Genomic DNA, 13,221 nt, shown 5'->3' on the forward strand with positions numbered 1-13,221 from the left:
GTGAGATAAGTGTGGTAAGCACTTCCTTCCTTCCACCCTCAGGAAGCAGTTGGTGGTGTGACCCATCCTGCAGCATGGCGTTGATCACTGTGCTCCTCCTGTTACTTGTCCTGGGGGACGCAGAGGACAGCGGGGACAGGTCACAATGATGAGGCTTCCCAGTTGGTCAAAGGAAGACGTAACTGCCACAAAAAGTCAGCTTCATACGTCTACGAGCCAAGCTGTCATTGATAGAGGCCACTCTGCTGAGGATGTCCTGCACATGCACACCTGGTCAAGGTCATGTAGACAGCACCACTTCAACAACTATCTTCCATGAGTGTGTATGTGTGTTATCATTAACATGTGTGACGTGATATGAAGTAATATTTTTTACGTTTCAGCAGAAAATGACGAAATGTGAGTGATGCAACAAAGGGGGTGTGTTAGTAGTCTTTTCATCATCCTTGCACACTGGAGGCCACACCCTCCTTATCTCCCTCTGTGCGGCAACAGGAGATCACGTGACTTTCTACCAAGGTAGCCATGCCTCTTTGTGTCAGCTTACTGACAACATGCCAGAGAGGGGGCGGGGCATGGGAGGAGTTTGTGCTTGACAGACAGGCATAAATATAGACTCCAAAAAGCAAAGACAAGCCAGAAGAAAAAGAAACCTGACAGGATGAGAAGTTAGTGTGTGATGAACATTAAATGTGCTAATCTTCTAGCATGTGGCTCCTCCTGGGAATAATGATGATGCTGATGAGCGGCAGTCAGGAAGTTGTGGTCCAGAATGAGGAGTTTCAGGTAGGAAGAACTTCTGCTGCTTCTTCTGTTTGTATGACTTACGGACTTGGTGTGGTGCAGGACGTGTCTCCTGCCAGCTCTTGGTTGATGTTCCTCAAGAACTCCAACAATGAAGCTTCTAGTAGAACTTCAAAGGTCACAACCAGAAAACATCAGGGACCTCCAGGCCCACAAGGACTCCTCCAACCTGGACAGCGTCATCTCAAACTGGCAGGTAGCCAAGCTAAGCTTGGTTAGGCTAGGCTATCAGTAAATACGAGTGATGATGTTATGATGATGTTATGATGATGATAAATGTGTACACGCAGATGTGACATCAAAGGCGTGCGTGCGGTGTGAAGGCCCTCCTCGAGTCTCCGCCTCCTTCCTGGGCCGCCTCCTGCAGGCCGTCAGTGTTCGTCGCCGCAGTCTGCTGGAGGTGCGCGGCTTCAGTCAGGTGACCTCGCCGACCCTCAGCGCTCTTTTGAGGTGGGCCCGATTGTGACCCCTGTGACCCATAACCCCTGCAGGCCATCCGCTTCCAGAGAGGTCAAAGCTTCAATGGCAGCGATGGCCGCTTCGTGGCGCCGTTCGCCGCTTTCTACCAGCTGAGCGCCAACCTCCTGCTACGTGAGTCACTACACGGTGGATGGATGTCATTACTACCACTGCTGACCTCTGCGTGTGTTTATAAATATATGTGTGTATATATACAGTATATATATAAATATATGTGTGTGTGTGTGTGAACACTGCAGAGTCAGGTGACCGTGTCCACATGCGACCTCGAGACAGCGTGAGAGCTGCCATCTGCCTCGACTCCCTCTGTCAGAGTAACTTGTGAGTCGAGCACGTGACTCGCAGTTGCACTCGTGTCTGAGCGAACGTGTGTGTGTGTGTGTGTGTGTGTCAGGTCTATAGAGTCTGTGATGGGCATGACCAGTGTGGGAGGAGCATTCAGGATCTTCCTCACGGGAACGTTCTTCTTACAGGTGACATTCCTGCTAACATATGCTAGGTTGACCAAACATCCTGTTTTCTCAGGGCAAGTCCTGTTTTGAGGTCCTGTCCTGGCTGTCCCGTTTCTTTTTTTTCTTTTTGCTGAAAATTGAAGTGATGAAAATGTCGTAGTTTTCATTGTTTCTCATTGGGCCATTCAAATCAGCACCATAAGGGTACTCCTCTGCAAGTACGTAATCCCTGAGTGACTGCTGTGTGGGCGACTTTTTGAATAAATGTTGCCAAAAAAAACCACAGAAAAAGCAAAACATATACACGGAGTTAATCCTCTGACAAATGCCTATGTTGCTGTGACTTTACGGGTCACATTTTCCCCAAAAATATTGGTTACATTCCGAAACGTAACAGGCATTTGACCTCAGGTTTCTGTGTTGTTCTGTTTTTGGTATCAGTATTTGAACGTTTGGAATTTGTGTCTTTGCTTATAGATCATATTTTGTAATATAAGAATGCTCTATCCATACAGAAGAGGCATACTTTAAATGTAATGTAAATATAAGGCATCTTTGGCTATGTTCACATTGCAGGTCAGTTCCAATTTTTTTGGCTGTATGTGATTTTTTAATGTCAGTATGAATTTTGATTTTTTTCAATATCGACCCAGGCCTCTTTCGTATGTGTTTACGCTCCTCGGAACAGAAGTTGCAGCAAGTGCCCCACAGACTGCCATAGCTAAAATTCTTGCCCTCTTCCTTCTTAATCTCCTGTGTGAAATAATTCAGTTAAGAAATCGTTGACTCCAGTTGTACAAAATCCTTTAAATAAGTTGGGGACATGTTTACTTCCGTAAACACCCTCGCGCGCATGTGACGTCACTGTTTTGTGTGCATGTGTGTCACTTGGGCTAGCATTCCCCATCTTCTTCTTCTCTGCATTCTTGTGATCTTCTTTTCTCTCCTGCAAGGTCTTCTGTGCTGGCCTAAACACTATCAGAAGTGCTGAGCTACATTTACATTTAAATTCTACTATTTGTTCTATAAAACTGTATTTATCCCCACAGTCTATTATTAACAGTACTACTATTAACAGTAATACTATTAACAGTCTTTTATCTTCATTGGCTTCCAGTAGTGTGTGTGTATGTTAGATTTTTGTTAAATGGCGACTCTAAATTGTCCATAGGTATGAATGTGAGTGTGAATGGTTGTTTGTCTATATGTGCCCTGCGATTGGCTGGCAACCAGTCCAGGGTGTACTCCACCTGTCGCCCGAAGTCTGCTGGGATAGGCTCCAGCATGCCCCCGTGACCCAAATGAGGAAAAACGGCATAGAAAATGGATGGATGGAAGATTTCAGCTTCTTTGTGTTGCCATCAATGTAATCTACCCAGGGCCTTCAGAATCAAGAGTGCTTGCCCATGTCACATACACAAAACAGTGGAACCTTGGTTAGCGTCCTCCCCGGTTAGCATATTTTTCAGTTAAAGTAAAAAATATACGCCAAAATTTTGCCTCCGTTTATGTACATGTTTAAAATTCAGTCCAATTCAATAGTGTTTTTCACCTTCTTTATCAAAGTGCTGGCACTTGAAACTTTCTTTGGCTCAATTTTGGGTTATTGAGGTGAAAAACTATTGAATTCAAGAAATAACTCATGGCAAAACAGGAAGTTGGTGTCCGTGTGGTCTCACATCATGTCTTTGGGAACAGTCACATCAAGAATCACGTCTTCGGTGAAGGTAAAACTAACCTGAAATGTTCATTTATCCCTTTCATTCATCATTTTTATGAATTTATATGCATTTGCAATTGTTTACTGCATGTAACGCTATAATTGATAAAACTAAAAATGGGTTTTCTGTTAACATGTTTGGCTTTCTGGAACATATGAATTGGATTTACATTATTTCTTATGGAAAAAATATAATTCAGTTAGTGTCCATTTTGTCGCACCTTCTGGAACAAATGAATGATGCGAACCAAGGTTCCACTGTATTTGCAATTTTGGGGTTGTTTTAACCAATCAGATTTCAGATTTGCCTCTCATGGGCAGCGAGCTGCCCCACAGTGACAGCATTTTTCTGATCTTTGACTGGTTAGTCAGAGCAAAACTGTTTGGTGACAAGCCAAGTTGCACCCACAATGCCTGACTTGAGGAGAAGGAATCAACGGACATGTATTTTATTTATAAATGTTTTATATTTTGTCATGTTATTAGATAAAGCCATTAATTAATTTGATAATCACAGACTTGTTCCATTTTACGCTTGTTACATGCCGCTGATCACCGGTGAAAATGAGCTACTAATGCTCGAAGGTACTTGCAGTAATGTAAGTTAGGCATATCAGTGACTATGTATTCAAAGGTAAAGGGACTTACTTATTACCCATAGAGTACTGGTATTGCAGTTACTTATTGTATTGTAGTTCCATGGCGCAGTGGTAATGCTTGCGCTTAACATGGGAGACCATGGTATGCAAACTCAAATGCAGACATTTTTTTAATGATACTGGCCTTCAAAGCGTTTGCTGAAAAAATTCTGTCCAGTTAAGTCCCCTCCGAAAGTACCAAATGACCACCCACCATTGTTGCGTTCACATTTCACATAAATACAAGTCGCCTTTTTTTTTTTTTGTAATGTGAAGGACTACATAAAAAGAGAACAAAACGAACAAACTAAGCATCATACCCTGTAGTGTGAGCGTAGGCTTTGAGTAAACTTTGAGTATCTCATTGTCGGGCCAAGTGTCCTGGTTTCTGATGTTCAAAATATGGTCACCCTAACATACAGTATGCTAATGTTTGCACATTCATTACATCATTTATGTCATCCATGCTGAGACCGATCACAAGATATTTCTTTGAGACACCATTTTATTTGCGTTGTAGGCTGGCGAGTATGCGTCCGTCTTTGTGGACAACGGCACCGGCTCGGCCATCAGCATCCTGACAGACTCTTTCTTCTCTGGAATACTGCTGGGAGCTTGATTTCCTGTTCTCACTTGGAAGAATCTTTCCCACTCAAGTCTTCGCTTTCGTGTCATGCTAACATTAGCAACATTCGATTAGCTTAGCTTGTATGTCCTCCCCAGGTTTTTAAGCATGGTAGATTAAGTTATTTTAGCGTTGCAGCTCGTTTAATTGTACTTTAAAGAGCTCAGATTATATTTGTTAATTCAAAACATTTTACATACAACAAACATTAAAACTGTTTCCACATGGCTTTTTCACATTTCTATTTGTCAACGCACAAAACTAAATTATCCCTTTTTTGTGTATTTGCCAAGTCCAAGTTGTGTAAACGATGATAACACACGATGCTAACAAATTATGCTAACACATGTTGCTTCGCAGCCGATAGTGAAAGCGCACGTCGTTGGCGGGTTGCAGGATGCCGAGGCCTGCCCGGCTGGTGTCAAGGCGGGCTGCGGGTTGCCCTGCTTCCAGCTCCAGGTCAAAGTAGAGCAGCAGGAGACAGAGAAACTGTTTAATCTCGTTAATGGCGAAGAAGCGTCCAGGACACATGGACGATCCTGATCCAAAAGGCATGAGGAAATAGCGAAGCTTGTGCCCGTCCTTGAAGAAGTCAGCCTTCTCCCTGCCGTCCTGTACGAAGCGGTCATAGCGAAACATCTGACGGGACACAAGCAGACATCAAAGTAATTACAGCTGATGATCCGCCGGCATTCTGCCATACCTGCGGCTCCTCGTATATGTTGGCGTCCATGTGCATGCTCTGAGGGTACAAGGCGATGATGTCACCCCTCCTGACCGACACGCTGCGCTCAGCGTCCAGACACAGAGACATGTCCTCCTGAACCACGCGGATGTTCATGGACGCCGACGACAGGCGCAGGCTCTCCTTAATGGCGCTCTCTGAGGAGAATGCATAGCTCAAGGAAGCTGCAGGAAGTAGTGAGGCAGAAAATGCCGACCATGGTCGCAGGAAGTAGCGAGCAATGTCGCAGGAAGTACCAAGCGAGGCTGCATGAAGTAGCGAGCAAGGTCGCCGGAAGTAGAGAGGGAGGAACTAGCAAGCCAAGTTGCAGAAAGTAGCGTACCTAAATGTAGCAGCTTGTCCAGCAGATCTCTGCTGATCATCACATCAGCATCACCACTGACGTCCATGCCGCCCTGCTTCAGGACGTCATGGATCTCCCGACGGACTGCCACCAGCGCCACCGGCTGACTCAGCAGGTGGTACGCAGCCCAGAAGGCGGCTGACACCGTGTTTCCCACAGACGCCCACAAGATGGCGAAGTGATGTGCTGGAAAAGCAAAGAAAACGTGGGTGCAAACACTGATGCTGGTAACAAGCAGGCTGAGGTAGCATTGTGTAGCTGGTCATGTAGCTAACTATTTGTGTAGGTGGTAGTGTTACTTGTCTTGTAGTTGGTTATGTATCTAGTTCTCTAGCTGGTCATGCAGTTGTTCATGTAGCTGGTGCAGCTGATAATGTTGCTGTTCCTGTAGCTAGTCATGTAGCTGACAGTGTAGTTAGTACTGTAGATGGTCATGTAGATAGCGAGTAGCCGCAAAGCAGTAGAAATAAATGATCAGCATGCTAACGCAACTAGTGTCGTTGGTCAGTCCAAGTCAAGGCGTCGTACCCGCTTTGTCAACATCCCGCAATAAGTGCTGTTGCTCGAAGAGCTCAGACCGACGTTTGATGAAGTGTGAGGCGTGGGACCAGCTGGACGTCCTCTGTGGCAGGAAGAATCGGATCAGCTCGTCGCGGATGCTTTGTGTGCGCCCCAGAAGCCAGATGGGAATCTGAGCAATGAGCAGCGGGAAGACAGCATCGAAGCGGAAAAAGTGGTCCCTCAGTGCCGCCATGCGGCTGTGGCGGACAGCATGCGCCGGGCGTCCATACAGGGTGAGGAAGGTGGCCTCAAACATGATGGACCCGCAGAAGTCGTACAGTCCGGCCGTCCTCCAGGTGGTGCCCCAGCTCAGGTGGTCCTGGCGAAGGACCATCATGAGATTGGCCATCATGCTCTCCGTCAGCACCGTCAGGTGGTCTCCCTGGAGCATTTGGAAGGAGCGTCTGATCTGCTCGGCCAGACCGGGGAACTTCCCGCCGATGACGGGCGGGTAGCCAAAGGTGAACGGCGCCACCTTGTTGGAGAACTCGTGGAAGTCGAGTTGTCGGCCATGTTTAATGATGGCGGGGTACATCAGAGGGTCCATGAAGAAGGTCATATATCGACCTGCACGCCACAAACCTTCACAAGTTAAGTTTCCTCCCACGCTAGTGTAGCTTTGCACCACGACCACCGACCTGCAATGTGAACAGTGAAAACGTCTCCTGACTTCTTCTTCTGCGCTTCAAGGAACTTGTGAGCATCTTTCCCAAACGCCAAGGCTTTCCCGATGAAAGGAATCCAGCCATTGATCAGCGGCGGCTCACCATCACGTCTGTGAATGACACAGGAAACCAACACAGCGTAGCATTGCATAGTATAAAGTTAATAGATTTTTACATTAACTTAGCTGTTTCATCTGTTTGATGATCAATGAATTGTCAATGATTAATAAAGTCCTTATCAGTGAAAACAAGTCAGCATGTATTTACTGTCATTCGTCAATCATTTCCTTGCTGATTGATCTTTTTGTGTCTGACATCATCACGTCATGAACTTTTTAAAAAGAAGCTACTCTGACATGGAGACAAATCACGTGACAAGTTAGCAAGTGTTCGGCGCGCGTGAACGCACCTCCTACGACGCCGGACGAAGAGCCCGAGCACGAGCACGAGCCCGAGCACGAGCAGCAGTGTCCAAAGAAGCGGCGGGAACATCTTGGGTACCAGCACACTGCAAGCGACACGAAGGAACAAGGCGTGGTGTCCTTTCCGGATACTTGGAGGCGGCTCTTGAAACGTTACCCCCGACAGGAAGTGACGACCACAATTCTAAACATTCCCAGAATTTCAAAGAGTCTAGCTGTAGAAGGCGTTGGTGGCATCGTTAAGCAACATGAAAAATAACATTTTAGATTTATTGTAAAAAAATGAAAGCTACTTTTGTGTATCGAACTGTGTGATGTTTGTACTTCCCAGCAGCTGATACTGTGCCGGATCCGCCCACAAGTCGCCAGAATCGCGTAGCAGTCACGCATACGCATGTGTACAGTTTGCGGCCCTGGCAGTCAGGCTGACAGTCTAAATTATTGGTTCGGGGCTGTTAAAGGGTGGACTGCGCTGGCCAAACGCGCCATGATTTGAAATTACTATAGTCAGCGTGTGACGTCATCAGTGGGCAAAAGACAGTTGAATACATCAGGAGAACAGTCTGCATATCCAACAGCATCTTGAAGCGTGGAAAATATTAAAAGTAACCGCTTAATTTATCATAATACTCGCTGTGAATGTTATTGCCATTGTTTTTACGTCAACTTTCGGGCCCTCCCTAAAGTTATCTGAATGGGAGACGATTTAGCAGTTCTAGCGTTAGCTAACGTGCTTAATGTAGCTGTTTCTAACTGAAAATACAAATATAAGTGAATTCAGTGATATAACGGCTTCGTTTCTGGTGTAAGATGACCGCATGGCTGAAAATGTGTTTATCGAGCGTCAACGTTACCAAACGCTAAGTAGCACACGAACTACAAGTATTAGCATGTGGTGTGCTTCTATTACTGTAGCTGTACCGCATTATGATGCACACCACCGTCGAAGTTCATTAAACTTAATGTTAAACCTAAGTTACTGTCGGACAATGTGATTTTGGTTGTTTTTGGTACCTAACTGTTTCTCAAGTATAGTAGTGCGTGTTTGAAGGTATAAGCGGGAGTAATTATTTTAAATGTCTTTGTACAAAGGCGCTTCATGAAAGTCAGTACATGTACTTGTAGTCATTTATAGCGCATCTTTTACACATTCAATATGGCGGCGACGTTGACGTATCGCAGCAGTGGAAAACCCCACTCGGTGCGGCGTCTATCGGTGTCAGTGGCTGTTACTGTAGTTGACGGACTTTTGAGACTTTGCCCCTCTGCGTTGATTGTGTTTTAGTGGTATTTGTTTAAACTATAAGGAGTCACCTCTTGGCGTCAACTAAAATCAAACTATATTATACACATACTGCTTTGAGAGCAGTACTTGCATGTGTATAGAATGCATAAACATGCCATGCATAAACATGCCATTTTCCTTCTCACTGTGTTTTTGAATTAATCTTTAGCTTTTCAACTGAACAGTTTATTATGCCATATATAGTATCACTGTATTATTTGACCATCAAAACACCTTTCTGTGTTATCATTGGTGCAGGAGATAGAAGTAAAACGGCTCTGATCAGACATTATGCAAGTACAAAGACGTTCCATGTGGACCTGAGGTGGTCTTCCCTGCACCCCCATGTTGTCATCTACTGTGCTCTGCGGCCCATAGTGACTGTGACAGTGCATGTGTATGCACAATAACCTCACTGCCTCCATTAGGGGGAAACACTCTAAACGTGTGTGTGTGCGCTCTAATGGCTTCCTGGAGGCTTGGTAAAGTCACGTGAGGTGAACTATGTCAGGTCAAATGACGTCTGATCCCCTTTGTTGTCCTCCGACAGGAAGTAGTGGCCAGACGGCGCACTAGCTGGCGGGGGACATGCAAGGCGTGAACTGCAGCTTCCAAAGAAAGAAACCAAACAAGTCAGGCAGGTGGCACCAGAGTTCATCCTGAGCTGCTTCAGGATTGGTCAGGGCAAGACTGAGAGCAACGAGAGGTTCAACTGCAGCATCAAAATCCAGCGAGCTCCTCTGGAAATCCAAGACATGCAGCCGAACCACTCAATCTTCTATTGCGCCCTGCAGACCACAATAATTGACAACTCTGCTGCACACTCACAAAAAAAACCTGGAAGCCCTCAGGTCAAATGGGGTGTGGCCTCACAGAGAAGACCACTCATTCAAGGAGGGATGAACCGACTTTCGGGGCGGGGCTAACACATCTAAAAACTGACTGAGGAACTCCATGCAGACATGAAGACTTGCTGCTCTGGTCTGTGGTGAGCTTCAGACTGATCTGATCTTACATCTTATTTTATTTTATCTAATTTTGGCAGCGGAGTACATCAGTCCCAGCACGGATGATGTCCGTCAACGAGAGGTTGAACGTGTCATGCTCAGGTGTAACTATGATACCCCTAGCGAGTACCTTTTACGTACACCGGTACCGACTATCAGAACGCCAGCCTCCTCGGTTCATACCAGCAACAGCACAACATTCCTGAACGTCGCTACGACACCCGGACGTCGACAACGTGTCCATAACAAGACTGACGATGGACGACAACGCTTAATACTGCTGCACCATGATGAGAACAGTGGCAGCAAACAGCAGCAGCCTGCACAAAAACAAAACAGGACCATTAGAGGGCGCTGGAGGACAAAAGACTGTGAAACGTGTAAAGCAGTGGTTACCAAACTTTTCACAGTCGTGTACCCCTTCAGACATCTGACTGGAAGTCATGTACCCCCAACTTCTGCACACTTAAAAAACACACATGCACAATGAGACATATGTGATATATTATTAAATATCATATATTGTGACATATTTTAAAAATCACATCTTATTTTTCTACTGCACACAAAGGCTACTAATTTCAAACGGAGATGGCTTTAGAGGTGAAGATATGTCCTGGCAGTTTTGTCTTCTGTTTGGTGAATTTATATGTATGTGTACTGAGTAAGTGGTGACAAGCTGTGGTGAACTGTGATCTCTCAGCTCTCTGGTTGTGCTTTAGTCTGCAACAACATGGGAATAATCAGTGCAACGCAACTAATGGCACATGTAAACGTAATAATTGTACATTATGAAAACAAAGGCACATAATCGAGGAAAAGGCTTCTTGAGACGTCATCTGTACTTCTGTGTAGAAGGTGTCGATGACGTCTCAAGAAGCCTTTTCCTCGATGGACAACTCCTGTACGACTGAGAGCCTACACAGACGAAAGGCACATAATGTACAGAAATTAATGAAATACGAGGTTTATTACTGAGCCAAATTGACATATGAGCACTATAGCATGAGATTATGCACCAAGTGAAAATGCACAGCAACACAGAGGTAACATTGTTAAACCTAACTTCTGTTCATTTATGCATGGCATTAACATTTGTGAACAAGGACGAGGTGAAAGGAAGAATGGAAAATACACGTCTGTCTGCTCAGTGTAGGAGGTCACACATAGCTACTCTAAGTCTCAGTCTGTGTCACACATGGTGTGTTCAAAACCGCCGAACAAAGTGATATGTTAAGAAGGGCGTAGTGGTTCTTTTAAAATTGGGACACCATAGAAAGATTCTGGTCAAAGAACCATTTAATCTTTATTATGCAAGTGGACTCTTTTAGCAATGTATGTGCGTGTGTCCAGAGGAGCGTGGGTTTGTCCAAAGGAGGGGTTTTGTCCAAAGAGTGGTGTATGGTCTTGAGTCACACAACGCAAACAAATGGACAGTTCATACTCAACAAGCTGGATCAAAACTAGCAAACTGCTATCAGTGCTGAGCTAGCTTTTTTCTAAGAATGGGGCATTCAGGTACATCACGTTACTCCTCGGGCACAAGTTGCTGCTGCATTCACAGACATTTGGAAATCACAGAAAATGCACCCAAACATGCACATGCAGCCCAAATTACATGATATTTACAAAACAACTACTTGTTGCTCATAACTGTAAGACAATGTTCCAAATGTTCTACTTGTAACAGACATCAATGATAAACACGAGAGTCTGAGCTGCCGGCGAAAGGATTGTCACGCTTACGCCATAGCTTGCCAAGGCTGAAGACGAGAATGGGTTTAAATAGTAGCAGACGCACTACCTAGCTAGCCGTTAGCCGGTGTTCTGACGAGCTACCTAGCACGCCTGCTACTATTTACACCCATTCATTTTTTTTCCTATAATATATTTCAACTTTATGCAGTTTTTTTCTGTTAATATAATGACTTTACTCCCTTAATATTTTGTCTTTATTCTTGTAAAATCTCTGCTTTTTTTCAATTTTTGCTGTTTTAATAAATTGTATTGTTTAATCGTATTTTTAGAATATGCCGAGGGCCAATACAAAAGCAGCCGAGTGCCGCAAATGGCCCCCAGGCCCCACTTTGGACACCACCGATGTAGTTGAATAGTATAGGAATATGAATCGATGCATCGATGTAGTGAATAAATTGTTTCACCCCTATATATATACACGACCGGTCAAAAGTTTTAGAACACTCCAATTTTTCCAGTTATTTATTGAAATTCAAGTCGCTCAAGTCCAATAAATAGCTTGAAATGGTACAAAAGGTAAGTGGTGGTGAAGTGCCAGAGGTTAAAAAAAGGCAAGGATACGAAAAACTGAAAAATAATGTTTATTTCAGAATTATACAAAAAGGCCTGTTTATAGGACCACAAATTCGGTCAACAATTTAAAGTTGCTCTGCAGAAATGGAGGTTGATCAAGCCTTGGCAGTTGGCGCAACTAATTCCTACAGGTGTTCCGAGTTTTGGAGTACTTACTACCTCCTCTCTGCATAAAAACAGTGTTTGGAACACACTGTGGTACTATACCCTTGTGAACATCAGTTGAACAGCACTGTACTGGAAAAAATAATATGTTGCTACAAAAATGGTAAGAAAGGGGAATTACAATGGAAGAGAGACAGGCCATCTTAACACTTTAAAATGTAGCCTTTTCCTCCAGAGAAATTGGAGTGTTCTAAAACTTTTGACCGGACGTTTATCGACCTTAATGATTTTTTTTAACTGAAGCAAAAGCACAAGTTGACACGCGCATGAACTTAGCATGACTGCACCATAAGTTTGACGGTTGGCGGAACTCTCGTTAGAAATACTTCCAATCTCTTAGCCCTCTCACGGGACGCTGCAGGCCTGTACTGATGCTCACTGCGTAGCTTAATAAAGTTATCTGTGTTCAACGAGTGGCATGAGTGGAGTTTGTTCTTCACTACCACACCACCCGCTTTCTGGGAGAAGATCGGCTGAAATACATATCACGTTGTCGTGTGCCAACGACACACAGGTCTTACTCATTCCCTAACAGACTTCACTCCCTTCACCTTCAATACCCACCTGGCGCCAAGGCGTCCTTGCCCCACCCTGGGCCGCTCTCACCTGTGGCGGCAAAAAGGAGGCAGACGTCACATGGTGATGACTTCATAGCGTTGGTCACCGTTCCCCTTCCTTTCTTGCACAAGTCGGCGTGCTCCGCCAAGAGCAGCGCCGCATGCGTTTCTTTGAATACGTCTTTTTCCCGACTTCTACGCGGCGTTGTGTCTGCTGAAGCCCGTCGCGAGGCAAGCCGTCGTGTCACCCTCTTGCAGCTTGTAGGACAGCGCCAAGTCCTCCTCCATACACACACACGCAACAGCAAAGATGCCAACCACACTAACGTGCACGCTTACTTTGTGTTCGTCATACGCCAACTTTAACGAGTTTGCTAAGATAAAAAAAAGTAGCCGAGGAGAGCTTATTGCCGCTAGTTTG

At 45.0% G+C, this 13,221-nt stretch overlaps 2 protein-coding genes across 3 annotated transcripts; one reads left to right on the forward strand and one right to left on the reverse strand.

The window, feature by feature from the left end:
- Nucleotides 1–140: 140 nt before the first annotated feature.
- si:ch1073-184j22.1 (erythroferrone) lies at nt 141–4,916 on the forward strand. 2 transcript variants are annotated; one of them, XM_054767858.1, is made up of 8 exons: nt 141–519; nt 708–786; nt 847–1,000; nt 1,095–1,222; nt 1,296–1,395; nt 1,524–1,605; nt 1,679–1,757; nt 4,615–4,916. In XM_054767858.1, exons 1-8 carry the CDS (start codon nt 407–409, stop codon nt 4,711–4,713), a joined length of 834 nt encoding a protein of 277 aa, XP_054623833.1. In that variant the 5' UTR covers nt 141–406; the 3' UTR covers nt 4,714–4,916. The 2 variants fall into 2 exon arrangements, with proteins under 2 accessions (XP_054623833.1, XP_054623834.1); XM_054767859.1 differs by having other exon boundaries at nt 1,095–1,204.
- Nucleotides 4,588–13,089, reverse strand: LOC129177093 (cytochrome P450 7B1). Its single transcript, XM_054767856.1, has 8 exons — nt 12,808–13,089; nt 10,144–10,212; nt 7,443–10,067; nt 7,007–7,143; nt 6,336–6,935; nt 5,787–5,993; nt 5,423–5,601; nt 4,588–5,358 (listed from the first exon to the last, which is right to left on the reverse strand). Exons 3-8 carry the CDS (start codon nt 7,523–7,525, stop codon nt 5,059–5,061), a joined length of 1,506 nt encoding a protein of 501 aa, XP_054623831.1. The 5' UTR covers nt 7,526–10,067; nt 10,144–10,212; nt 12,808–13,089; the 3' UTR covers nt 4,588–5,058.
- Nucleotides 13,090–13,221: the final 132 nt, after the last annotated feature.

Source organism: Dunckerocampus dactyliophorus, chromosome 2, assembly GCF_027744805.1.
Source record: "Dunckerocampus dactyliophorus isolate RoL2022-P2 chromosome 2, RoL_Ddac_1.1, whole genome shotgun sequence".
Classification (NCBI taxonomy): Eukaryota; Metazoa; Chordata; class Actinopteri; order Syngnathiformes; family Syngnathidae; genus Dunckerocampus; species Dunckerocampus dactyliophorus.